Here is a 26792-nt window from a genome sequence, read left to right on the forward strand (position 1 = left end):
TAGACAATTTTCAACTTTGCTCCAGTCAGTATCGCAGTCAGAATTTACCTTTTGGGGATGTGAGGGTTTGGTTATAACAGTCCTTACATGGATATAAACTGCCAAATCAGAATTGACAATATCTGTGTTAAAATCGAGTGTTGAGGGGGTGGAGGGGGGGGGGGGCTTTGAGGTCAACCCTCAAAACCCACCTTGTTGCGCCTTTACGAGTTTTTTCTTTCAAAACACCATTTTCAATTTTCGATGTTAGCTTCTCCCACGTGTCTGTAGCTAATATCTATACTTCAAAGCCAGAAGGACGTCACATTATGATAATTTTACAAGAGAAAGGAAAAACTTTTTTCTGTCGCATGCAAAGGATGTGACGCATGCTCTTTTAACCCTGGTAAAAGAATTTTTTTTTTTTTTTTTTTTTTTTTAAGAATTACTTTCACATGGCTCGATTCGGAACAGGCTTCTACATACAATGCACTTATAAACGGAAATCGCAATTTTTGGATTTACGTCAGGACCTGAGGAACAGTTGTTATACCAATGGGGAAAAAGCTTGGATGAAATAAAGATTAAAAAATTCATATATGTATAAATCTTAAACAGTTTTTTTATTAATACGTTTTCTTTAACAATGTAGAATTTTATAAGCACTTTGTCTCTTTTTAAACATATTTAGGAAATTTAATACTAAGCTTTATGACATTAAATTTCACCTAAATGTCATAATAATGAGCAGCATTAATTAGAAACACTGTCATAATGATTATGACTAAAAGGCTGGGTTATTAAACAAACCCGCTGCCGCATGTTGAGTTTTTATAATTTTTTCCCAGGTGAAAGAGAGAGTTATAATTAATACTCCCCCTTCTTTAACCTGTACAAGACGTTTGGAATATTCGACTGTAAAACATTACGTAATTAAATTAATCATTGCTTCCCTTCATTGCATATACTATACAGCGCGATACAATGCTATGAATCGACAGTAAATGCGTGAAATAGGTATTTAATTTCTTTAAGGTCGTGAAATCAGATCTGAAAATAGTTTCTCGCCACTTGCCATTTGGCGAATAAACATCATACTTTGGCGACTAAACAAAATATTCAACCTAACCCTTTTTAAACACCGTACTCGCCAAAATTCTGCCGTGGGAAGGTAAAGGGCAGTAACTGAAAAATTGTCATTTTTCACTTTTTTGAATTTTTTCATCTATTGTACGTTAGCTTTATTGTACAAGCTGGACTATTTGGTTTCCGTTGAAAAAAAGGTGCGAGAAAAACGTCCAATTCCAAGATTTCCCTATGGTTGATATAAAATCTGACACACATTTCTTCAAATATCTCAAAACTCATTTCTGGAAATACTGCCGTTTACCTGCATACGGCAGAATTATTACTTTGATTTTTCCCCCAAGTCATTTCTGTTTCGTCGCATTTGTTTGAGGCAAAAACAATCCATATCTCCCACGGATAAGAAAAATCACATGTACAGAATTTTGCCCTAAAATTGACGGTTGAAGCAATAATAATTCCTACATTTCCATTATTCCAGTTTTTAAATAAATACTCATACATATAAAGTCGCAGTTAGGTGTCATATGCTAATGTTTTCATTTAAAAAAGGTCTTCGATAAAGTTGCGATTAACGATAAAAGAGTGGTTACTAAACTAGAAGTGCATGCAATTTACCGACAGTCGGTTATCACATCCAGAAACTGCAGTTCCGTCCTTGTCATGGACTCATCAGTCTGGAATAGTGAAGAACCGAACTGGAGGCAGATGTCATCTCATTGAAGCTGAGAGAGCTAACAAACTGGTAGATGAAGTAAATTTATCTCACCAGCGAGGGCCCGCAGCCATGGTGCTATTGAATTCGAAAATTGAAGGCAAAACCTGGGTATTTAAACAGTAAGTTACCGCCCTAAAGCCAGGGCTAAGGCGCAACTACATGCAACATACCGACAGCCCAGTTATCACATCCAAAGACAGCAGCTTTGTCCTTAGGCCGGTAACACTCTTTAATACCCAAGCTTTTGCCATCAATTAACGAGTTGAACCACACCGTGGCTGCAGACTTTCGCTGATGTGATACATTGACTTTATCTACCAGTTTGTTGGCTTTCTCAGCTTGAATGAGATGACATCTTCTTCCTACTCGGTTATTCACGACGAAACTGCAATCTTTGGATGTGATAACGTGGCTGTCGGTAAATTGCATGTAGCTCTGCCTTAGGCCTGGCTTTCTGGTGGCAATGTACTGTTTAGTAAACTAGAAGTGTCTCTTGTCCACTGAAGACAAAAGAATGAGATGACATCTGCTTCCTACTCGGTTATTCACAACGAAACTGCAATCTTTGAATGTGATAACGTGGCTGTCGGTAAAATGCATGTAGCTCTGCCTTAGGCCTGGCTTTCTGGTGGCAATGTACTGTTTAGTAAACTAGAAGTGTCTCTTGTCCACTGAAGACAAAAGAATGAGATGACATCTGCTTCCTACTCGGTTATTCACAACGAAACTGCAATCTTTGAATGTGATAACGTGGCTGTCGGTAAAATGCATGTAGCTCTGCCTTAGGCCTGGCTTTCTGGTGGCAATGTACTGTTTAGTAAACTAGAAGTGTCTCTTGTCCACTGAAGACAAAAGAATGAGATGACATCTGCTTCCTACTCGGTTATTCACAACGAAACTGCAATCTTTGAATGTGATAACGTGGCTGTCGGTAAAATGCATGTAGCTCTGCCTTAAGCCTGGTTTTCTGGTGGCAATGTACTGTTTAGTAAACTAGAAGTGTCTCTTGTCCACTGAAGACAAAAGAATGAGATGACATCTTCTTCCTACTCGGTTATTCACGACGAAACTGCAATCTTTGGATGTGATAACGTGGCTGTCGGTAAAATGCATGTAGCTCTGCCTTAAGCCTGGCTTTCTGGTGGCAATGTACTGTTTAGTAAACTAGAAGTGTCTCTCGTCAACTGAAGACAAACTAAAATTTGAATTTCCAGGTCTACTTGCGCTTCAAACGGTTAAATGAATTGATAAAAATGATTTACCTGAGAATCTTTGAGCCCCAGCTTTTCTGCCAACTTTTTCCTATCTGGCTTGCTGATGTATTTCTGCAGCTGGAAGCGTTTCTCCAACCCCTGCCTTTGAGCATCCGAGAAGACGGCCCGCCGCATCATTCCTCTTCTGGGCTTCCCCCTAGCTGCTGTTGCCCAAGGAAAAGGGACACTTGATGCTGTTGGAAGTGCCGTCGCTGAGGATGGGATGGAAAAAGGGATGCTCTGCCCCATCACGGTATCACCCAGACTCTGATATCCGTGGGACACTGCGCAACCTGCTGAGAAATATGTTCTGAGATTAGCTGCCTTGCTCATCATTTTGCCGTTTTCATTCTAATAAACACTAAGAGAATTCCCACACGCCACGGGCTATTTCTGATATTTTAACGGGTTTTCACCAGTTTCCAGTGAAAAACAATTACTTTTTCAAAATGTTTCGCTGCAAGTTTCATAAATACTGACTTCTCACTGTTGTCGAAAAATATTTTAGCTACCAGTATGAAGATGTACTCAGCTTCTTTATTAGGTGCAACGCCCTTTAACTCTGTTATGATATTTCTCGACTGACTGACCCCCCAAAAAAAGGCGAAATGCAGTCTGTGGATTCTATAGCTTTGCAGAAATTGCAGGAAAATCAGCTCTTCGGTATTTGCTTGCAATTCTGCTTTATCTTCAGTAATGTTTGTTTTAAGAGCTCTCTTGGTAAATCAGGATTGTTCCAAGCTTTTACTTTCGACCTATCTATGTTTTCTTGAAAGGTTTCTAAATTATTCCAGAAACTTGACTTGCTTTTATTGGGAAGATTTCTGAATTCTCCAGAAACATTCCAGGTCAATTTCAGAAAGGTTTTTGATTTTTAAAGGGAAACTTTCATGTTTATCTTACTGGCAGAAATTAGCCACACTAACTGCCCATTATTTTCCAGGTACATTGATTTTTTATTTATTTCTTTATTATTGTAGTGAAATAAGCAAAACAGAAAAACATTTTAAAGAGGTTTCAGACTTTTTAATTTCCATCAATCGAAGTGACTTTACCATTTTCGGTGGGAATCTTTCCACTTTTTAAATGTCAATTCGCATTATTGCTGATGATTGATAATTTTATTCTCACGTTGGGACAGAAGAAGAACTGTATTGAATGTGAGGTTTATTTCTTATGTTTATTGTCAAGCAAAGGATGTAAGTGCCAAAATTAAAAAATTGGCGATGACTACACAAATGGAAGAAAAACCGTCATTTATTTTGTCACAAGAGATGGTCATAGTATGTCTAGAAGGTATTGCTATACAGCATGATTTAAAAAACTTTTCGATGAAAGCCCGCGCAGGGTTTGAATTTTGAACAAAATAGTTACACAAAAATTAGTACGTTGTACAAAAATAGTTAGAAAGTTCACTTAGCTTTTGCTTTCAACTGCTCAGATTATCAAATGTAGTGAAAATCTTCTTAATTCGATAATTTGAGACATATTTTGGTTTCTTTTGAATGGCGGAAATTCCTACTGTCGAAAAAGAAACTAAAGAAAAAAAAAGAGGGGAGCAGATTCTTATACCAATTATTTTTTTCAATCTCCTGTAAAAAGCAAACACAACAAAAAAAATAAAAACTATTCTAAAAACAAATTTCACATTCGTCTATAATGTAACAAAACGTATTGTACGAAGTATTTAGTCATAATATTGATTTTACGGTAATAAAGTTCAAATACAAAACAAGTACTGTGGATTATAACAGTCGTTTCGGTTAAAACAAAAACAAAATTATAATTGAAATAAGATTAAATTAAAAAAAATATATATTCAAATAAAACCTTAGATTGTCAGTAATCATGTGTGTCAATTTTTCTTCACAAGAAATTCAAAATACAGTAAAACCAGTAAATTGATCACCCTTGTAATTTGACCACGAGAAGTTGAATACTTGTTTCTGGTACATAGTTAGTCCTATATCATATGTACCAGCCTCTTTAAGTTGACCACCTGTCTAAATCGAGCATAAAACTACTGCACTGCAAGCGTTCAACTTATGCAGGTTTCACTGTACATGAATTAAAATGAATTTCATAAATTGAATTCGGAAACTTTCTCACGTTTTATTGATATTATTTTTAGTAAAAAATAAAACTAAGAACATAATCAAGAATCCACTTTTGTTGGATTTCTTGGTGAAAGTATTTTAAGAACAGCACTATGATTTTCTCTCATAGACGCTTACGTTAAACTTTTGATTCTTTCAAAAATTAATCGTACATGATTAAAAAATCTCTTATGCACTTATTTTACAACAAGCATTTTTGATAAATTCGGAATGAAATAAATTCATTCATTATAGCGCGAATTGTAAAAGATTCAATATTTCGTAAATCAACAAGATTTTTATGAATAAAAATATAAAAATTGATACACTTCATGTGTTCATATCATCAATTAATACCGGTACGGATATCAGTGCAATCGTATATACATACAGTTTGTTTATAAAATCTTGTACTGATCAAAAAATCAATAAACTCTATTTGACTTAGACGTAATTCTTTCATTTTGATCCTGGTTTCAAAAAAGGTTTTTCACAAAGTTAATACACTTCAACGTGTGCAACTTTTGCAGTCCCAAGCTGGTTTAGACGATTTTTAACTTCACGCCAGGCACTAGCGCAGTCAAAATTTACCTTCTGGGGGGTGATGGTTTGGTTATGGCAGTCCTTAGGTGGGTATAAACTGTCATATTAGGATTGACAATAACAGGGATTAAGGCAATTCTGAGGGGAGGGGAAGTTTACCCCCAAAATCCACCTCGCTACGCCCCTGATGTCTGACATTTGCTTGTGTATCTATTGTAATCCATATGGGATACATTATTATTTCTTTTAATGTGTCACTATTGGAGGCTAGTGTGTAAGAACTTAGTCGTCGACAAAATCTTACAGGAATAGTTTTTTTCTTCATACGAGTTTTTTTTTTTCGCATGAAAAGTTTTTTCTTTCATAGACGCCATTTTCAATTTTCGATTTCCACGCCATCTATATGTTTTTGCTAATATTGTACCAGTAAAAGGAAAAAACTAATGACATAAGGATCAGAATAAAAAAAACCCGAAATTTTACTGTTTTTTTTTTTTTTTTTTTTTTTTTAAATTAAGTTTCGTTAGCAGTTCGAGACTTTGTAAACTCCCTGTATTCCTCAATTGCCATCGTGAAAACCCGCTCATGTTCTTTTATAGTGCCTCAAACCAACAAAACTGTAGATTAGCGAAATACTTTGTAGCTTATTCCAACCACATTTTTATTTTATCCACACATATTACTACAACGACATTCATTTGAAGTGTGTTGAGTTTTTAATGATCTTTCGATATCGTTTTATTCTGTGTTGCTAAGCCTCAAAATATCGCAACGAAAACTACGCCGCATGGTGTCGATTTCATTATTTCTTCCAAACAGCTGTGACGAAGAAAGTCTCCTCTAATGATTTTGCCCCCTATTTTATCTCGATAAAATCATCTAAGATTAAATTCATGCTTAGCTTTTTCTTTTTTGTCTTACTATTGTTATCGTTACTAATGTTTCAGCCAATTCTAGTCTTCTCAATCCATTTGCACAAATGAAAATTTTTAAGCGGCATATATTTGCACTTTATTTTCAGAACTTTAAACTTAGGCTTTTAATTTCGATGTATTCAAATCTAAGGAACCATCATGTATCATAATGTGAAGTAGTATTGACTTTCTAAAAAGTTCTCTTGCAGTTTAAAAATAATGATTTGTACGTTTCGCGGTCGTGACCGTACGATAACACCCGCAACACAAATCATTATTTTTCAAGCACCAAAAATGTTTTTAAAAAGTTGATACTTCAAATTATGATACACAGTTGTTCCCTATATTCGAGTATTTGAAAATTAAAAGTCAAAGTGTAATAAAGTTCCGTGAATAAAGTGCAAATATATGCGTAAAAATGTGACACGTCTACAAACGGTTTAAACAAGTTACATTATTCCTCATATTTATCACCAGTTATTTTTGCCCTGAGTTATACTCGTATATAGAACCGAAGAGAGCATATCGTCGCCTCAAAGCAACAGTAGAATATCTTACTATTACTCCTGGGATTAGATGTCTTACTGTTGTTCTGAGGCGACGATATGGAATACCATATACATTTCCAGAAGTATCTAAATTGCTATCTGGATAAAAATCCCTAAACAAATAATAGCGAATAATATAACTACCTGCAACGAACTGTCTCTGCTAAAATAAGAATACGATTTGTTTTATTGTTAAGAAAAAAATATTTTATGAAAAATAGCAAATCAAGGATAGTGAAGAACGGGGGGATTAAATCATTAAAAACTTCGAATGCTCAGTTTTTTTTTTTTTTTTTTGCTGTTTAATGGAGCTTGTTCGTTCTATTTTACATTATCTCTGAATTGACTGTTATAACCTTTTTTTTTATGAGAAATGGGGAGAAGGTTGTTATTAGAAGAATGTGCCCAACTTTCCTTGTCTTTTTTTGACTTCTGCTTTTTTTTTTTTTTTTTTTAGAGATGGCGGTGTATGTAGGGGCGTGCACAGGGGGGGGGGGAGAAGGGCCCTGTTGACCCGGGCCTGATCCTGAAATGGGCCCAATATTTTTAAAACTAGACGTGAAATATGGAGGGAGGCCCGGAAAAGTCATTTGTGACGGACCCCAAAATTTCTGTGCTCGCCCCTGGGTGTATGGGAAGAACAACGTCTGCTGACTTCGACAAATCAGAGACTTTCACACCAGGACTCTTGGAGCAATAAGAGTGCCTGGTTTATTAATAATATACAGGATGTTCCCTTTTAACCTGAAGGACCTTTATTTTCGCAACCGTTAGTCCCAGATGTATTACTTCCAATTGCAAAAATGTTCAAAATCAGATGCAGAGTTAAGATATTGAAAGTTTGAAGCAAAAATAAAAATGAGTCAAAAAATTGAAAATTTAACTTTTTTATGGGTCCTTCGTCCCCTAACTAACATTTAGAGAAATAATCTCCATTGAAAACTATTACTGACACAAAAAACTTGACATTTGTGCTGCCAAAACTCAAGGAGATATTCCAGTTCAAAGTTTTGAGGGACCATACAGAAGATGAGAGTGGAACTCATCACCCTTTCAGAAGAAGGACAGGTCGGCAAAGTAAGAAAAACAAGGTATTCATGTTTATTATTGCTATTCAAAAATAAATGCAAATGTTATGCCGTGATATGCAAAATCACATTACAAAACCTTGAACAATTTCAAAAAACCACACTATACACACATATAATTTTAAACACTTGTTAACCGTTATATTTTCCTTCAAAAGGTGTTATGGACGCCGAGTGAAAAATTTCATATCTCGGTGAATATTGGTCGTACTAACTTCAAACGTTTTGTGTTGGAATTATTTTTCAATGGTGATTATTTCCCTAAATATAAGTTAAGGGACCGGGGCCCGTATAAAAATTTAATTTTTGTATTTTTTGACTAATTTTCATTTTTACTTCAAACTTTCAATATCTTAACTCTGCATCTGATTTTGAACATTTTTGCGATCGGAAGTGTACATCTAGGACTAACGGTTGCGAAAATAAAAGTCTTGCAGGTTAAAACGGAACACCCTGTATACTCTGCTTAGTGCCGATATTCAAGTTACATGTGTACTTGTAGATAAAATGATATGTTTGAAAATTTAAATGCTGAAACTTTTTAGAAACCACAAAACACACACACATCACTCGACCGGAGTCTCGCTTTCAATTTGATCATTTCCGTTCGTGATATTTCAGAAATGACTATTGAGGCAACATTTCCTGCTGAACTGTATTCTAAAGGGTGTCCCAAAATTAACGCAAGATTTGAGTTTGCCACCATTTTTTCCATAAATTGTTGGCAGCCATGAGAAAAGAACAGTTTGACAGTTGAGAGTTTAGGGTTAGTAAAAATGGGGTGTTATTGTACCATACAGCTAGAGAGAGTGAAACATTTCCATTACTGCGTCAGGCATTTCCTAGTCGCGTACTCTCTCATTTCGGTCATCAGAATTGGCACCCTAGATCGTGTGATTTAACATTTTTAAATTTCTTCTTATGGGGTTATTTGAATTCAAAGGTCTATGTCAACAAGCCCACAACCACCCGTGCATTACCATGTTGCGATACCGAGCGCCAATAACAGTAACTGCTTGACCAGCCTCAACTTTCATTATTTTTGAAACAATTGTTCAATAATGAAAGCGCGTTATTGTATCGTATAACGCTCCATTTTTGATTACCCTAAACTCTCAGCTGTCAAATTGTTCTTTTTTCAGGGTTGCCAACCATTTATTGCAAAAATGGCGGCAAATTCAAATCTTGCGTTAATTTTGGGACACCCTTTATCATCGCATTAACAGCATTTCAATGAATAGAATAAATGCACAAAAGATGAAGTATTTTCACCAAGCAAATACAGATGAAAAAGAACTGAATTTTCTGCCTTTGTAAAAAACGGAGTATGAATCACATTTTTATTAGTTTCAAAAAACGATATCAGTGATGAGAGTTTGCTTCTGTTTCTTCGAAATAATTCATTCATTGCGCATTGGAGGCTCAAGTGGAGTCTCGCTTTCAATTAGATTATTTTCCTTCCTGATAATGTTTTCCTCGTTTCGCTCGTCAACTGTAGCGAATACTCTTCAAGTATTTATGAAGCACTCGTGGCTAATCGGTTCATAAAGCCGCCACTATGAAGTCTCGAAGACTGACAGCGAGCGTATTGTGTGGCGCGCACTTTCGAGTGGCGTTGTGGTAATGCGTTTGAGAGGCGTTTTTGTGTGGCGCGAGCAGACACGCATCATTTTCATCATTCGCGAAACTCGATATTATCTGGTTCGAGCGTTTAAAGGTCCGAGCGTTTATAGCTCCACAATGAATTTATTCGCAGAGGCCGCTTTATTATTGACGTAAATGGTTCCCGCACTCGAGACAAGTTAAAGTCTCGGATTTTAACACTTTTTAGACGATAAAAAGGCGAGCCTCTTAATGTCTCGGAGAGAAGGGATTCTTTGTGTGGAAGGCCCTTGTGTCGGGCGCCCATATTATTAATGACAGCCAGGTGTATTAATAGGATTTTGTTTGGCAGACCACTCGTTAAAAGGTTCATCGTCAAAAGCGACATCGGAAACCTTTACGCTCTCGATGATGGCGCCGCAAACAACGAAGATTCTTCTCCTCACACTACCCAATGACGGAAGCCCTTTTGCAAACTAGTACTAGAGAGTAAAAACTCTTTTTTTTTTCTAAAATTTCAAAAATTTGGTGGAAGTTTTTCCTAGTTTAAGGAAATGAAAATTTTACTGTAAATTTTAACTTTTATTCTTAAAAATGTGAGACTGAAAACGTTTTTCCAATGTTGTAAATGCTAATTACGTAATTTTTAAAAATTTATCGGATTTTGTTTGGTGGACAACTCTTTAAAAGGTTTATTGTCAACGAAGATTTCTTCTCATCAAACTAACCAAAGACGAGAACTCTTTTGCAAACAAGTACTGCAGAAGGGAGGAGAAAACCAGGGTTTTTTTGTTGTTTTTTTCGAAAATTTAAAAAAATTGCGGGAAATTTTACTTAACTTAAAGAAAAGAAAATGTTATGAAGATTTCATCTAATCACACTACCCCCTTTTTGAAAACTGGTAATACGACAGAGTAGTGTTTTAAAGGGATTAAAAATTAAACTTTTATTTTTGTCAGGAAATTTTGAAAATTCACTGGAATTTAAAAACAGTTTAGAGAAATAAACATTTGTTTTTTTTTTTTTTTTTTTGACTTTAACCTTTTTACTTCCTTTTACAAAAAAGGAAGTATTGTATTCGCGAAAAAAAAATTCACCCAAAAACGGCCTTAATTTCCATTTTGCTCAACCCCAAATGAATGTTGTTTTTTTTTTCTTTTTTTTTTCAACCTGACCACACGTGGATATGTGCCTAGGAACGTACAGACACCCGAAATATTCATTTTGACGATCCCCGAGTTAATTACAACGAGTTTTCTCTTGACGTCTGTATGTACGTATGTATGTGCGTATGTGTGTATGTATGTCGCATAACTCAAAAACGGAATGTTCCAGAAAGTTGAAATTTGGTCCGTAGACTCCTACTGGGGTCTAGTTGTGCACCTTCCTTTTTAATTGCATTCGTATGCTCTAAAGGGGGTCTTTTGCCCCTTTTTGGGGCGAAATCAATGTAAATTTCGATGTAAACTCACGTGGTGTTATAATTTGGCTGACACATGGCGATATATCGCCAGTCTTTTGGTCGCCAAGTTTTGTCGCCAACTTGGCGACAAATTTGACGATTTTTTTTTTAAAATCTGGTTTCAATTTGGCCACTGTTGGTGATATTTAGAGGGTAAACTATTGAATCATATTATAACTGCCAATAATGAGAAAATGACATTAAATTGGAGTAAAAGGAAGTCATGTGATGCACACATCAGCTCGTTTCTCTTAAAAATTACAGTTATAAACCTTTTTAATGTTGTAAATGCTAGTCAGGTAATTTTTAGATATTAATAGGATTTTGGTTGGTAGCTTGTACAGCTAGCAAATATTTATTGATTCAAACAAAATTCCTCCTCCTTCGCTGAAAAAAAAAGAAAGACTTTCTTCTTTCATTGACCACTTTTGTATTCGAAAAATAGTTATAACAAAATTTCAGTCAACATTTTTTTCGCTAATTTTGCAATCACCTATAATTAAATAGAATTTAATTTGTTAACGTATCACCAAATGGCAACATTTGCGACGCGGAAAAGACTGAAAATAACGGTTCCTGTTCCACGGGGTAGCTGCAAAAAGGGGCGTGTTTATTCCCGGTTAATAAAACGGGATTTTTTTTTTGAAGGAAATTTCGAATATTCCCGGGATTTTTCAATAAATTTCAGAAAATAAAACTTTAAGTTTTGCTTTTATCATGTTTACATTACGAGAGCTTGCAAAATGAAATCTACGCACTTACCTGAAACAAAAGGCGTCCTGAAGTTGACATATTGTAGAGGAGGTGGTTGGCGAAAGTGACGAGAAAAGCCTTTATTTATCTGGTACGTGAGCGGTGATAGCTGAGAACCAACACTTTCACCTAAAATAAATAACAAACGGTGGTTGAAAAATGTGATTAATATGACACGTAATACTTTTTTTAAAAGTATATTGTCAAAACTAAAAGACAGGCAGATAGGTTAAAATGGTATCTGTTTTGCAGATAGAGCAGGTTGCAAAATAGGTTCCTAATTCGACTTTGGAGCCGAATTGAAGAGACCTATGTACCTAGGTCCTAGGGCACTTTTTATCTCTGCTTAAAAACAGATACCGACCTGTTCAAAGCGTAAAGCTGATCTACATGCAATGTTACTCTAATTATACCATAACGTTTATAATTCCTGAAATTCTATCGAACAGAAAATTTAAGAAATTTCACACATGACGTCAGGTGCACGCTTTTGTACAATGTACACAGTACTGGAGAAAAAACAAAGCACTCCTTATTACTCAGTCATCATGCGTACTAAGAAAATAAATAAAATATCAATCTACATGTATATCGATCAAAGTCTTTTTAATTAGTAAAATTTTGTTAAATAGCCGTTTATGTCATAGTCGGGAAGTTTAGCGTATTAAAATAAATGCTAAACTTCCCGATTACGTTTAGAATGCACTGTTTTTGACAACAAAAACGAATTAAGCTTGCTCAAATTAGCTTACATGTCAAATTGGATTTCGTTCTGATCCTACAATGGTAAAACTGCGAGTTGCATATGGCACCTTTTAGAATGAAACGTTATAGCACAAGCGGTACCCCCTAAAGTGTGCCATTCGGAACCAAAGGGCACCTCTTATACCCACCATAGGAAGCCAAATGGCACCTTTAACGGAGAAATGGCTTCTATGACGTTCACATTAAAAGGTTCCATGTCTACAGTTTTAACAGTGTATAACAGAAGACATTACAAAAGATAATTTACTTCTTTTAATGTCCGTCGTAACTTTAGCCATCATGCGTATTATAGAAATAAATAAAATGTCAATCAATATCATTAATGTCTTTTGTTGTTGTTGTTGTTGTCGTCGTGTCTGATGACGCGCAGAGTGCGAAAGGTTTAGATGTCTCCAAAAGTCTTGATAACAAGATCTGCTAATTCTGGAGCCCGATGGCTGTACAGGATTTCAATTGGTGGTGCTCCAAGTTGGAGGAGGGAGCGAATAATGGCCTGACAGTTAAAACATGATCCGGGATGAGTTGTAAATGGGGACAGTGCTTGCAGGTGGGATAAGATTTATTAATAGTTGGTAATATCTTCATGTCCTTGAAGTGTCCAGTGCGTAGCCTAGCTATTGTAGAAGAGAGGTTTCTTGGGCAGTGAAGGTTGGGGATTGCTGCCTTGCTGAAAAGCTGATCGTAGATCCTTCGCCTGGCAACAGCATTCACGTCTGTGACTGTTTGAGGTTGATCTTGGTCAGGTGCTTCCTTTGCTAGGGCATCTGCACACTCATTTCCCTCGATTCCGACATGAGCGGGGATCCACTGGAGAACACAAGTTATGTTGAGTGAGTGAAGAAGAAAATTAATTTCTTGCGTCAGTCTTGTCACACCGTTACGTATGGCTTCGAGTGCTGATTTTGAGTCGGAAAAGATCACAATTTCTTCCAATTTTTGGTTTATAGGAGTAGGGGAAGACAGACAATAAGAAAGAGCCGCTTTAATAGCAATGAAATCGCTGGTGAAGTTTGAGGCGATCTGGCCAGTGGGTATTTTAAGTTTGACGTTGTTTCTTGAGGGATAAATGATGGAGATGCCTGCGCCACCTCTATTACAGTCAATGTCAGAGGAACCATCTGTGTAGATTAATACACTGTTTTTTTTTGGCAAGTGAAAGAACAGTGTCTTCGCCTTTCTGTAATAAGATTTCAGTAGGTTCTTTTTTAGAGCATGGTTCAAGTAGGTAAGTATTGATTTTAGTACTCTTAGGAGGTCTAAATGGAAAGAGTGGTTCTTGAGTTATGTCCAAGGAAGAATGGGCAAGATGAATGGCATCTCTGATATCCCTGTCTAACTGCAGCGTTGATGATCTCTGAAGCCTTGATGTGCCTGTCCAAGCGTCGAAAGCTCTGTAAGCAATGTGGTCTTTATTGTGGCTTCTGATTTTATTTGTGAACTTCACAGTAGCAAATTTCCGTCTGTTAAATTACTGAATGTCTGAAAATTTAGTGAATTTAGTGAAAAGTACTGAATATCTTTTAAATTACTGGAGTAAATTTTTTGAAAAGAGGTTGTTGTCGTATTAAAATGAATGCTAAATCTCTGGAATATGCTTAGAATTGAATTAGTTTCCTGAAAAATACTCCGATCAAACATTTTGTCAAATTGAGAAAAAATTTCTTCAAATCGACAAAAACAGGAGGTTCTAAACAGGGTCGCCAAGAACCTGCTCCCCCCCCCCCCCAAAAAAAAAAATTTGTCAAATCGATACCGCTCCGAACCCGAGCCGGGCTCTTTAGTTTCCTACCAGGCTGAAGTAGCCTCTCGTTGGCCTTGTTTCTGATCCAGTGAGGAAAGAACCGTTGAAGTTGACGACATTTGTCTAATAATTGAAGATCTCTCGAAAGTGGGCGATGCCTTTCTGAGAGTGAATGAGTTCAGCACTCAGCATGCTTAAATTAGTTTATATATTAAATTTGATTGCATTCTGAGCATTAAAGCACAAGGCACAAGACATTTTCAGTGGATTATTCATTGCATTTTACGTGATAGTTTTTTTACAGGTAGAGGTTCATAATACAACGCAAACGAAAATCAAGGTATAATTTTAAAAACAAAAGAAATGTGCAGTCGATAATACATTAGTTTCAAGTAATTCCTATAAAGACGTTGTTGTTGCATTATGGTTAAGATTTTTATCGAATAGCTAGAGTTTTATACATTCAGCAATGGCATACACTCTCTAAAACGGCAGAAAAATGTGCTTTTAAGCATATCAAAAGAATCCACTGAATAATTTTAATTGAAATTTTAGATATCTCATATCAAAGCTCCTCCAGCTCAATTTTTACTGAAAAGGGTGATATAGACGTTTTCGAAGTCTTTACTCCTTCTAATTCCTTAACTCTTCACCCTCCTTTCCTTAAAAAAGACTAAATACCGACAGGTATTTTAACTATTTTTTAAATGCATCGAATCTCGATGCTCTTTGATCTCATCTCGTACACTGAAATGATAACGGAATGATGTACAACATCAATATACACTGAAAAGGATGATGCAGACGTTTACGAATTCCGTCATCTTTCGAAGTGAGACGCTTTTGAAAGGACTAAATGCAGACAAGCCTTTTACTTTCTTTTTTTAATTCATCGAATCTCGATGCGCTTTGACTTCATCTCGTACACTGAAATGATAACGGAATGATCTACAACATCAATATACACTGAAAAGGATGATGCAGACGTTTACGAATTCCGACCTCCTTCGAAATGAGACGCTTTTGAAAGGACTAAATGCAGACAAGCATTTTACTATTTTTTTAATGCATCGAATCTCGATACTCTTTGACTTCATCTTGTACAATAAAAGGATAACGGAATGTTGTACAATATCACTATACACTGGAAAGGATGATTCCGGCCTTTTTTAAATTCCTTACTCCTTGGAAGAAGATGCTTTTAGAAAGGCTAAATTCTTAAAAGCCTTTCTCTATTTTTTTAATGCATCGAATCTCGATACTCTTTGACTTCATCTTGTACAATAAAATGATAACGGAATGTTGTACAATATCACTATACACTGGAAAGGATGATTCCGGCCTTTTTTAAATTACTTACTCCTTGGAAGAAGATGCTTTTAGAAAGGCTAAATTCTTAAAAGCCTTTCTCTATTTTTTAAATTCATCCTCTTTGACTAAATCTCGCACACTAAAATGATAACAGGGTGTTGTACAATGTACAAGGAAAGGGGCAATATAGATGTTTTCTAATTTCCAACTCCTTGGAAATAGACTCCCCCCACTTAGAGGATCGGAGCCTTCGTTTTTCCTTTCTTTTTCGTTCGTTCGGCAAACGATCGTTTTTAATGGAAGCACGTGTTAAGCATCGCGATCGCAGCTGTTTCCCAAAGAGGGAAGATGGGAAACCGATAATAAATCTCGGCCGCCCATTCCTCGTAATTAAATGATAATAATGAACCCCCGGGTCGCGCCTGACATGCAATTATTGTTCCATGTCGTTCACACGCGCCAACCACGCGGGGGGTGGAAAAGAAGCGCCAATTTCATGGGATTCTCCTTTCTCTGCCAAACATTTCTCCATTCTTGAAGGAAACTTCTCGAAGTAGCTTTTGGGATCGTTTTACTCAAAGTCCGAAACCCAATTTTTTATTCATTCACATGATTGAACGGAATCTCAACACAGAAGTCTTCAATCAGGGTTCCACGGAAACATAGGGTTCCTTGGAGCTTTTTCAGGGGTTCCGTAGGTGATCACTACTTGCTTCATACAAAAGAGCCAAAATTTTAGTAAAATTATAATTTTTTAAAAGATGGCATTTTAAAAAGCAGTTTACTTGTAAAAATAATTATTTTATGGCCAAAATTATGATCTTAAATTTCGTGCAAATCATGTGCGTTAAATGTGATTTATTATTCAGAGAAAGTACTTTAGTCCCCCCCCCATCCCCCACACGAGAAAATACCATTAGCTTTTTTTACCATTCATTATCGTATTGAGATGTTTGGTACCTATTGAGATAAATGAAGGATATAATAATAAGTTAGTAAATTTGAGTAGGATAAAGCTTTGAGATCCTTTCTTTTTCCTTTTTTCTTTCTACTCTTTGATCAAGAGGTTCTTTCAAGAAAGCGACGAGCTCAAAGGGTTTCTGATCAAAAACTTGCATCAACGAAACGAGTAGTTCAAAGAGTTTCTGATCAAGAATTTTCTTCAAGAAGATAGTAGACTCAAAGGGTTCCGCAATGTAAAAGATTGAATACCCCGTCTTAACTTAATCTCAATAATGACAGAAAATCAGTTTTTATCGATCTTCCCCGCAACTGGGGAACCAGTGGCGTAGCTAGGAGGGAAGATAGGGAGTTATAACCCCTCGCAAGAAGAAACAAATTTATAACAGCACAGCGCCAAATCAAAAGTTTTCTTTTCAAATAAAAATGTAATTTTTTTTGAGCAATCACGATTGCTTATTGTTCTCATTTGACCGTTTTTGGTGTGAGTGCCTTTTTCAACTTGGACCAGAAGCCTTTGCAGCACCACCGCCCACCGTCCTCTGCAGGCGGCGCGGCTGCTCCGGTTTTGAGCTATCCGCTTCTCCTGGTCGGAGGCGTCCATCTCCTACACACACGCACGTTCACACACATACACACACGACTTCACACACATACACTCACACACGCCTACGTACATACACACAGGTCTACGCACTCACACAACTATACACAAGTAACCGCCTAGTAGGAGAGGCAGACTTTGGGGGGGGGGGGGGATTACAGGAGCCGTTTCTAGAAACAATAACTCCAATGAGTAGGGTCCTGTCTCAGTTCGTGATTGAGAAAAACATAATTTGAATTCAAAATTTCAGAATTCAAATTAACTTTTTTTTGTGTGTGTGTGTGTCTTCCGCTCGCCCTATACACTGAGGTGATAAAAGTCATGGGAATAGGGAAATATGTAGATCTTAATAGTGTCGTGTACAAAGTGGCACAATGGGCAGCTCATTGGTAGGTTTTCCATTTGCAGTCAAGGAGACCAGTGAAAATGTTTCTAACTTTATTACGGTTGCATGAAGATAATTAACTGACTTTGAACCCAGAATGGTAGTTAGAACAAGACGCGTGGAAAATTCTATTACAGAATCCGTTCTGAAAGTCGACATTATGACATCTTCAGTGTTGCCTTATTTTAGTTTACTAATCTACATAGTATCCCCGTTTAACCTGCAAGACTTCTATTTTCTTAACCGTTAGTCCTAGATGTATGCTTTCAATTGCAAAAGCGGTCAAAATGAGATTCAGGTCTAAAACATTGAAAGTTTGGAAGCGATTAAAACACTTAGTGAAGAAATACGAAATTTAACTTTTTGAATAGCCCCCGGAACCCTAAAGCTACATTTAGAGTGAACAAAAGCACAAAAAAAAAAAAATCACATTAGTACGACCAATATTCACCGAGATATAAAACGCTGCGTTTTGTAATGCCACTTTACGTTCATGATTTTCAGGGATCATAACAGCGACTTAATATACTTTTTTTTTCTATCTCAGATTGTAGAAACTTTGGTAGAGTATCTAAACCAGGGCTTCGGAGTCGAAAGGAAAATAGCCGACTACGACTCCGACTGCGACTCCTGGATTTTAAAACTACCGACTCCGACTCCGGAAACCCCCCTAAACATACACTATATGACCAAAAGTATTGGAACCACTTTAAAAAATTCACATTTTTACGGATTTCTTGAGAAATAAAAGATTAATTGCTCTGCGATTCTTTTTACATAAAGAGTATACTTTAGCCGTCATTTTCCAATAACAATCAAGTATGCTATTCATTAAGGAGACCAGCAACAAATTGAGGAAACAAAAAAAAAGGTTTCTGATCATTTTTCTTTGCAAATAGCTGGGAATAAGCAATAAATTTCAGAAATAAGTTAAAAACCTATCAAGAATCTATTTTTATATTTTCGTGAAAGTATCTCTTATACCCATGGAGATATAAGCATTTCTTTCAAAATGCATTTTTTTTTTTTGAAGGTTTTCGGCTCATATCACGCAGAGTTTTTCGTCAAACGTTACTAAACTTTCAGAATATTTGACAGCATATTAGAGAAATATAATATAAAAATTTGAAGTTAAAATATTGAAAATTTAATGAAATATGAAAGTTTAAAGCAATTAATTTTTCACTGCGCGTGCGCAAAAGATAGCAATTTATAACCATCTTAATAGGAGGCCCAGATATATCCCACATCTCATAAAAAAATTCCACCTTGATATCTTTAAAATCTAAAAAGTTATCAGCGATCTAATGAGCCGTTCATGATAAGAACGGATTATTTACAAACGATCCCTCACGATTCGACTACTAGCCAAGAATTATTAAAATTCGGCTCATTAGATCGCTGATAACTTTTTAGATTTTAAAGATATCAAAGTGGAATTTTTTTATTAGGTGTAGGATATATCTGAGCTTCCGATTAAGGAGGTTATAAATTGCTATCCTTCGCGAATGCGCAGGGAAAAATTAATTTTTTTAAACGTTCATATTTCCTTAAATTTTCAATATTTTAATTTCAATTTTTATTATTATTTTTTCCTAATATGCTGTCAAATATTCTGAAAGTTTAGTAACGGTTGACGGAAAACTCTTCGTGATATGGGCCGAAAACCTTCAAAAAAGATAGATTTGCATTTTTGAAAGAAATGCTTACATCTCCATGCTTTCACGAAAATATAAAAATAACGTCTAGATAGATTTTTAACTTATTTCTGAAATTTATAGCTTATTCCCAGCTATTTAAGACGAAAAATGATCAAAAACCTTTTGTTTTTTCTTTAATTTGTTGCTGGTCCCCTAAATGAATAGCAGACTGAATTGTTATTTGAAAAGGATAGCTAGAGTATACTTTTTATATGAAAAAAAATTACAGAGCAATTGGTCTTTTATTTTTCGAGAAATCCGTAAAAATGTGAATTTTTGAAAGTGTCCCAATATTTTTGTCATATAGTGTATATGGAAATATTAATTCCTTTTACGAAGTTTTCGACCATTCGCACTAAAACTTATTTGAATTTGCGGCCCCCTGAAGAGGTTCAATTCAAGCTACGAGCAGTGACTTGCCCCCCCTCTCACCCTTTAGATTTGGCACTGCATTTATCGTTGCTTAGCTGGTGCTTGGAATTAAAAACCTATGGTTCTCAGAATTGTATGATTTTTAAGAGTTAATCAGTCAATGTAATACTATTGCTTACATGTTAATCGTTTTTTCTAAGTAAAAGCATCATTTTTTAGAAGTAGGGGAGCCTTTTATTAAATTATTTCATATTCGTTCCAACTTTTATTAAATTTTTTTTACAACATTTTATTCTTCTAAATTTTTACTGACACCAAAGTTTGTTTAAAAATATTTAAATAACACTGTTTTTCCATTTGCAAGTATCAACTTCGTGTTTTACTTACATTTTAATCAGTGATTTAGTTTTTAGTTTTTATGGATACATTTATTTTTCTATTTTCTAACTGACATCGAAGTAAAAAAAAATATTATTTATATTTGAAAGTGATAACTTTAAATTAAAAAAAAAACTAATGCTTAGAAAATACTAGGCAACAAACCCGTTTGCTGATAGTAGCTATTAGCTAAAGAAGGTTATGAAAATATGCAAATTAGATGTTCTCGGTGGAGGCAGCTATTTCAGAAAATTTAATAAATAATCAAGCCGGCTGATTGCCAATTGCAGTTATTTTCTTATTAGTAGACCTTTACACCTGTAATGGGACTAATTGGTCGCTAGTTTTTTTTATAAAATGCAAGGAGAGTCAGTGAAAACTAAAGAAAAAATAAGCCCGGAGTCGGAGTTGGCATGTTTTCTAACGACTCCGATTCCTTTACTCGAGAATCAGTCCGACTCCGACTCTACAACCCTGGTCTTATCGTGTCAAAGTGTAACATTTCCTTTTATTTTTCAATGCAATGTAAAAGATAGATATTTACCGTTCATTTTATTTATTTATTTATTTTTTGGTTCAATAACCACCATAATTCGCGTTTTTCTAGTAGGGCGATATATTCTCATCTTATTTAGAGTACAGTCCCTTAGAACTTTGAACTTCATTACCTCCATGAATTTAAATAGTATTTTTTTTTTTACCTTTTTACTATAATTGTTTTCTCATGCTTGTGATTTTCTTAAATGTAACTTTAAGGATCCGGGGGCCATATAAAAAGTTAGGTTTCGTATTTTTGCACAAAATTTTTTCTTCTCTTCAAACTTTCAATATTTTAACTCTGCACCTTATTTCGGCCATTTTTTTTTATAAATTGGAAGTTCTAGGAGTAACGTTCGCGAGAGTAGAGGTCTTGCAGGTTAAAAAGGGATAGACATATTTAGTTGAGCCACGAATTCTTAAAACTACAGAATATACACTGTGCATATGCTGTTATTATGCAAAAAGGGAACTACTGCTCACTGCACCTAGGGTCAGTTGGGGTAAAATGCAATAACTTTATTGCTATACTTGTGATAATTTTTGACACCAAGCTATTTGTGAGTTGTGCTTTTAAATTTGTTTTCAGAACTCCTAAGAGGAGTTTGGTGCATCTTGACGACTCGAAATCATAAAGCAATGTGAGGTCGCAAATGTTTTCTCGAAGTGGTATGTACACAGAAGCATCATAAAGAAAGATACTGTAAGTGAAGAATCGTTTAAATTTTACATGTAAAAAAGAAAATGGTACATGGGTCAAACAAAGTGCTTGAAATTTTTATCATCAGCTACAATGCACACCTCACATTTTCAGCGCATGGAACTTCGAACAATCTGGAATACTCCCGGCATATCAAAATTTTCTCGGGTAGGGAACTCATTTCCACCCCCACCCCTCCATTGCTATATGATTTCGAGGCGTCATGATGCATCCTTCCCCTCTTAGGAGTTTTGAAACATTTAACTGAGACACCCTATATAAAAGATATTCAGAGAGCTCCGCGCGTTTCCCAACCATTGTGTAGCCGTCACCATTGTTTGAAGATGGCACTGTGGAAAAAATTGTTGTTTTTTTTTTTAAGTTTCCTGATCTTATATTTCCTCTCCAGCAGGTCTACAAATGCGAATTCACTAGTTTCAACTAATTCTACTTTCATGTCACAAAAAACATTTTGTCTTGCACGTCATCTTTCATCTAGTTTTGATGTTCAATTTAGGTATTTTCACTCACCACATATATGCTGTACTCTGGGGAGAAATGGAAAAAGGTTTTCATTCTTTCTTTTTTTGGAAGACTAAATTTTGATGCAAATTACACATATGTGGGTGGTTTACATAAATTTACCGTATAATTTAAATTTGTGATTGTTTTTCCTTTAAAATAATTTTAGATTCAGTGGTTGCGTGCGACCCTTGGCGTTGGTAAAACTGCCGAAGATGCTAAACTTAAAGCGCAGCATCTTCGGGGACCTGCCCCAGAAGATGATTTTTTTTTTTTTTTTTTTTTTGAATTGAGCTATATTAAAGGCTTTTGACGATACTGATTCTATGACCTCCAAAAAATGTGGAATATGGCCTTAAAAAACCGGGACGGATCGACACCGTAGATTTTGCCCTTCCAATTCTAAGATTCATTTTTATGAAATAAAATGAGAGAAGTCCATTTATTTGGAATTTTTAGTACTTTCGTAAAAGAAATCAATCCACCCTATATATATATATATATATATATATATATATATATATATATATATATATATATATATATATATATATATATATAAACATTTTTCAATTGATCATTAGTTTTTAACTCTGAAAAGTAAGAAGCAAGACCTCTTTACTTTCGAAAGTGAGAGGGCAGTTATCCCCCTCCCCTCCCCGGGACGAGTCGCCTCTGAAACAGGGTTTCCCTCACTAGGTTTTTAAGTCAAATTTTTCCCGTAGTCATGGACACAATTTACAAAATGTTAACCCTCAATTTATCCGAAAGAAAAGGAAGGATCTGAAGTTGACACAATGAAATTCCATTTCCCTCTACCCCAACTGACCCTACTGAATGAAAAATAGCAAATCAACTTTTCGATTTCACTAGAAATTTTAGATAAAGCAGGACCATATCAAATGGACTCTTAATGAGAGACGACATCTAAAGTCACTTTGAGGTGGATTCATTTAAAGGTTTCGGCCCCCGAAGAGATCAGGTGAATAAATCTTGAAACTTAATGCGTTTAATGTTTACGATGGAAGCGTAAACAAATCGAAATTATTGAAATGAGCGGAACCACCTCCAAGAAAAGGCGAAATGAGCCAATCGGGAGGAAAATCACTTAAAGGCGGCATTCCAGTCTGCACAGTTGTTTCTGATTTATGATAATGGTCTTTATGAATATGAGTTTAATGGCCATGCAAATGATAATGTTCGCGATCACTAATGCTTGCCCTCCGAAATGAATTCACGATCCGAGTATTTATGAAGGATCAAATGATAGCTCATTAATGTAAACAATTTGCCTCTTCTTTGTACAATTACGATTAATGTCGTCCTTTTTAAACGCGTCTAAATTACTTCTTTTATTTTTTTCATTGTGTTTTCTCGGTTTCTGATGATAAATTATTTATTGCTGATAGCGAATCTCCGTTTTCGGATCTTAGCTAGGAGAACTCGGTATTTTATTTGTTCGCAAAAAAATGGGTTTACAGTTTTGCACCGTAATCAAAAATAATAAAAAATGAAGGCGATGTATCTTTTTAACAAATATTTCACTAAAGAACGAAAATGATCATCAACTGTTAAACATTACTGAAGTTTTGTTTTGAAAGAAAGGGGACTATTTCTAAAAATCTCTCTCTCTCTACAAACACACGCATAAATGGGTATAGGGACAAAGGCGGATACAGACTAACATTTTGGGAGGGTTCATGTTAAAAATATGGAATTTTAGGCACGAAAAATTACTGACTCTGTAAAGGTGTCAATAAAAAGTATCAAGTCGGCGAGGAATAAGACTTAGTATGCGCTAACTTTTTATATAAAATCAGAAACAATTAAAGGAAGCATTATTTCAAATATTAACTTTAACAGACAATTAATGAATCAAAACGATTACCGAAAACACTTACACTAAAGCATTTGAAAACAATGTGTAATAATATATTTGCATGATATTCTACACCCATTTGTCTCGTAGGCAATTATTAAATTATGAACACATACAAAAATGATTAATGATAATATTGTCGACGGTTTAAGGGGGTCATGACCCCCATGACCCTCTCCCGGTATGGGGGTATATGAGGTATGAATGGATGGATGTGGAAGTGTGTGTGTGTATGTTCCTTATACAAATCCACAGTTTACGTCGAATCTTTGTCGAATTTGGCAAGAGATACTTTCATGCTCAGGAACATTCAGGGGCTTTTTGAGTTTTAAAAAACTCCAACAAGGTCTAAACTCAAATTTTGAGTCGTAAAATCACTCTTTTCTACACGTTGATTCGAAATGTTACTTTATTTTCTTCTTTTATTTAAGCCTGATTGTTGAACATGCGTCACTTGACACAACGTTTATTTTTTACGTAGACCGTGCAGCGCCGGAAGACGTAGCTAGTAGAGTATATAAATATTCAGTTTTCACACGCTTTCGAAATCCAATCCTTTTTTAAACCTCTAGCAGGTCCATAAAAATTTCAAGACCATCAAAAAGTTTTGAACGTGATTTTCACTGTATGTTTTGAAGTAATGAATTGCTTTCATACGTATAATTAAAAGTCAAGAGAAAGAAATCCGTATAAGAGTCCAGACTTTAGTTTTAAGATGAAGCTCGGAGAGTAGTGTTTAAGCAAAATGCAAACATTATGAAATTGCAATCTGCTCTTGTATTGTAGATTATAGAAACCCTGAAAGAGGGGTATTACCATAGGTGTAAATGTTATAAATGTAAATGCAAAACTACTGTATTTAAAAATATATTAGAATGACGATCAGATTGCGCAGCATAAATTATCATCTTCAATTTTTAAGTTATAAATGTAACTTATTGTATCTACTGTACAACTCTTACAATGCAGTGTTTCAATGATGCAGCTTTTTTTTTTTAATACTGTAAAAATTCAGCTTTATGTAAGAAACGGTAATATATGTATAAAAAATGGTCTAAAACAGTTTTAAAGGTGTTTAAAAATGTCTAAAATGATTGGGTATGTAAATAAAAAAGTCATATTCACAACACTTTTCCACAACGCGAAATTTCGACTTACGCGAGGAGTCTTGGAACTCATCCCTCGCGGAAGTCGGGATCCGACTGTATATTGCTTTTCTCAAGATGGCAACTTGTGCAACCTGCTGCAGATACAGGGAAGGGCATCGCTTCACTGCTGGCACATCAGTAATTATGTGTTTATTTTTTGAAAATCGATTGAAAATTCACTTTGAAAAGCAAATTACGCAATAGAAAAAAATTATAACGCCACACCCTTAAAGGCGGTGAAAAAAGTCTCTTAAAACACGTACCTCAATTGACAACCTCAACGTTGGTTGAGTTATATTGATCGCTATTGCTCTACAAAACTTTTCTCAAGATTGCAACTTGTGCAAACTACTGCAGATACAGTATAGGACATCGCTCCACTGCTTAGAACATCAGTAAATATGTGTTTATTTTGTTGGAAATCTATTAAAAACTATTTTGAACAGGACATTTATGGCAAAATTTTATAACACTGCAGCAAAAGACGATGAGAAAGGCTATTCATCAAACGCGTTCCTCAATTAAGAACCTCAAGGTTGGTTGAGTCACTTTGTTTGTCAATGTTCTGTAGGACTTTTCTCACCATAGGAACTTGTGACACCTACTGCAGATGCAGTAAAGGGCATCGCTCTACTGCTTGGTATATCAGGAAATATGCATTCATTTTGCCGAAAATCGATTAAAAATTCATTTTGAATGGCACATTAATAGTAAAATTTTATAACGCAGCATCCAAAAGCGGTGAGAAAGGCCGTGTGAAGGCCACTCTTAAAACACGTTTCGCAACTCCTAGACTAGGTGCTGGAAGGAATGAGAATAGATGAAACGTCGCAGCTCATTCGACTTCTGACCTCCACCCTGATGTCAAATGCCGTCACTTCTATGGTGAAGCCGATATCTGAAAGGTTAACTAGAAGATACATTCATAATCATGTCCGGCAATCGGTAACAGGATTCGATGTTTTCGGCTGATTCCGATTTCCCAGATACGAAATTTATGAAATTTTAAGAAGGGCAGAGGTCGGGGATCCGCAGCTCGGCCACTTATGAAAATTTTGAAGCTGTAATTAGTGTCATGTCGGGTTCTTCCTCTAATCGTTTCCATATTCTGTTCGATCCTATCTTCCATTTATCTTCATCGGCTGAGCCAGGCTGTAAGGATGTTGATCCCGGCGAGATATCTCTTAAACTTGATTGAGACGTTTAGGGCAACACCCACTCTCCGAAACAAAGAGACCTCCGTCACCTCTCGCTGCGCTACCAGCACAAAAAACGGCCATTTAACATTCATGAATTTCACTCGAGATGCAATCTTCCCCCGCCTTCTTTCCCTTTCAAATCTCTACATTCCAAGAAATATTTTATTGAAATTTTATCTGCGATGGATGTGCCCCGTAGATTTCCCTCTTTTTTGCCACATTTATCTAAAATAATATCTTTCCTGGCTGTCTCTCTAGAAACTTTTCTAGAGGTTAGAGATATTTTTTCTCCCAACGTCATCCTCGGTTATTCAAAAATCATTGTGATTATGAAAATAGTTAGTTTCCATTTGTGAATTTCATGTTCACACTTGCGCAAATTGTGTGTGTGTTTTTTTTTTCCTATTGACACATCTATAGGCACAGTAACAGTATTATTTGGTATTTTAGCATTTCTTTTAGAATTTTAGCATTTTCATTCTTACATGGCTCCAAGTAAGAGGTCGTTAAGCGAATTTTCCAACTAAATATTTTAGTTTGACGACCATG

General features: G+C 35.6%; 1 protein-coding gene across 1 annotated transcript in view; it reads right to left on the reverse strand.

Annotated features, from left to right (window-relative positions):
* Positions 1-26792, reverse strand: part of LOC129231157 (homeobox protein DBX1-B-like) — a 52890-nt gene that overhangs the window by 7984 nt on the left and 18114 nt on the right. The window contains exons 2-3 of the mRNA XM_054865405.1: positions 12052-12171; positions 3046-3332 (exon numbers count right to left, since the gene is read on the reverse strand). Of these exons, the coding sequence (XP_054721380.1) occupies positions 3046-3332; positions 12052-12171 (407 nt within the window). The remainder of the gene's footprint in view (positions 1-3045; positions 3333-12051; positions 12172-26792) is intronic.

The sequence above is a fragment of the Uloborus diversus genome, chromosome 10, assembly GCF_026930045.1.
Source record: "Uloborus diversus isolate 005 chromosome 10, Udiv.v.3.1, whole genome shotgun sequence".
Lineage (NCBI taxonomy): Eukaryota > Metazoa > Arthropoda > Arachnida > Araneae > Uloboridae > Uloborus > Uloborus diversus.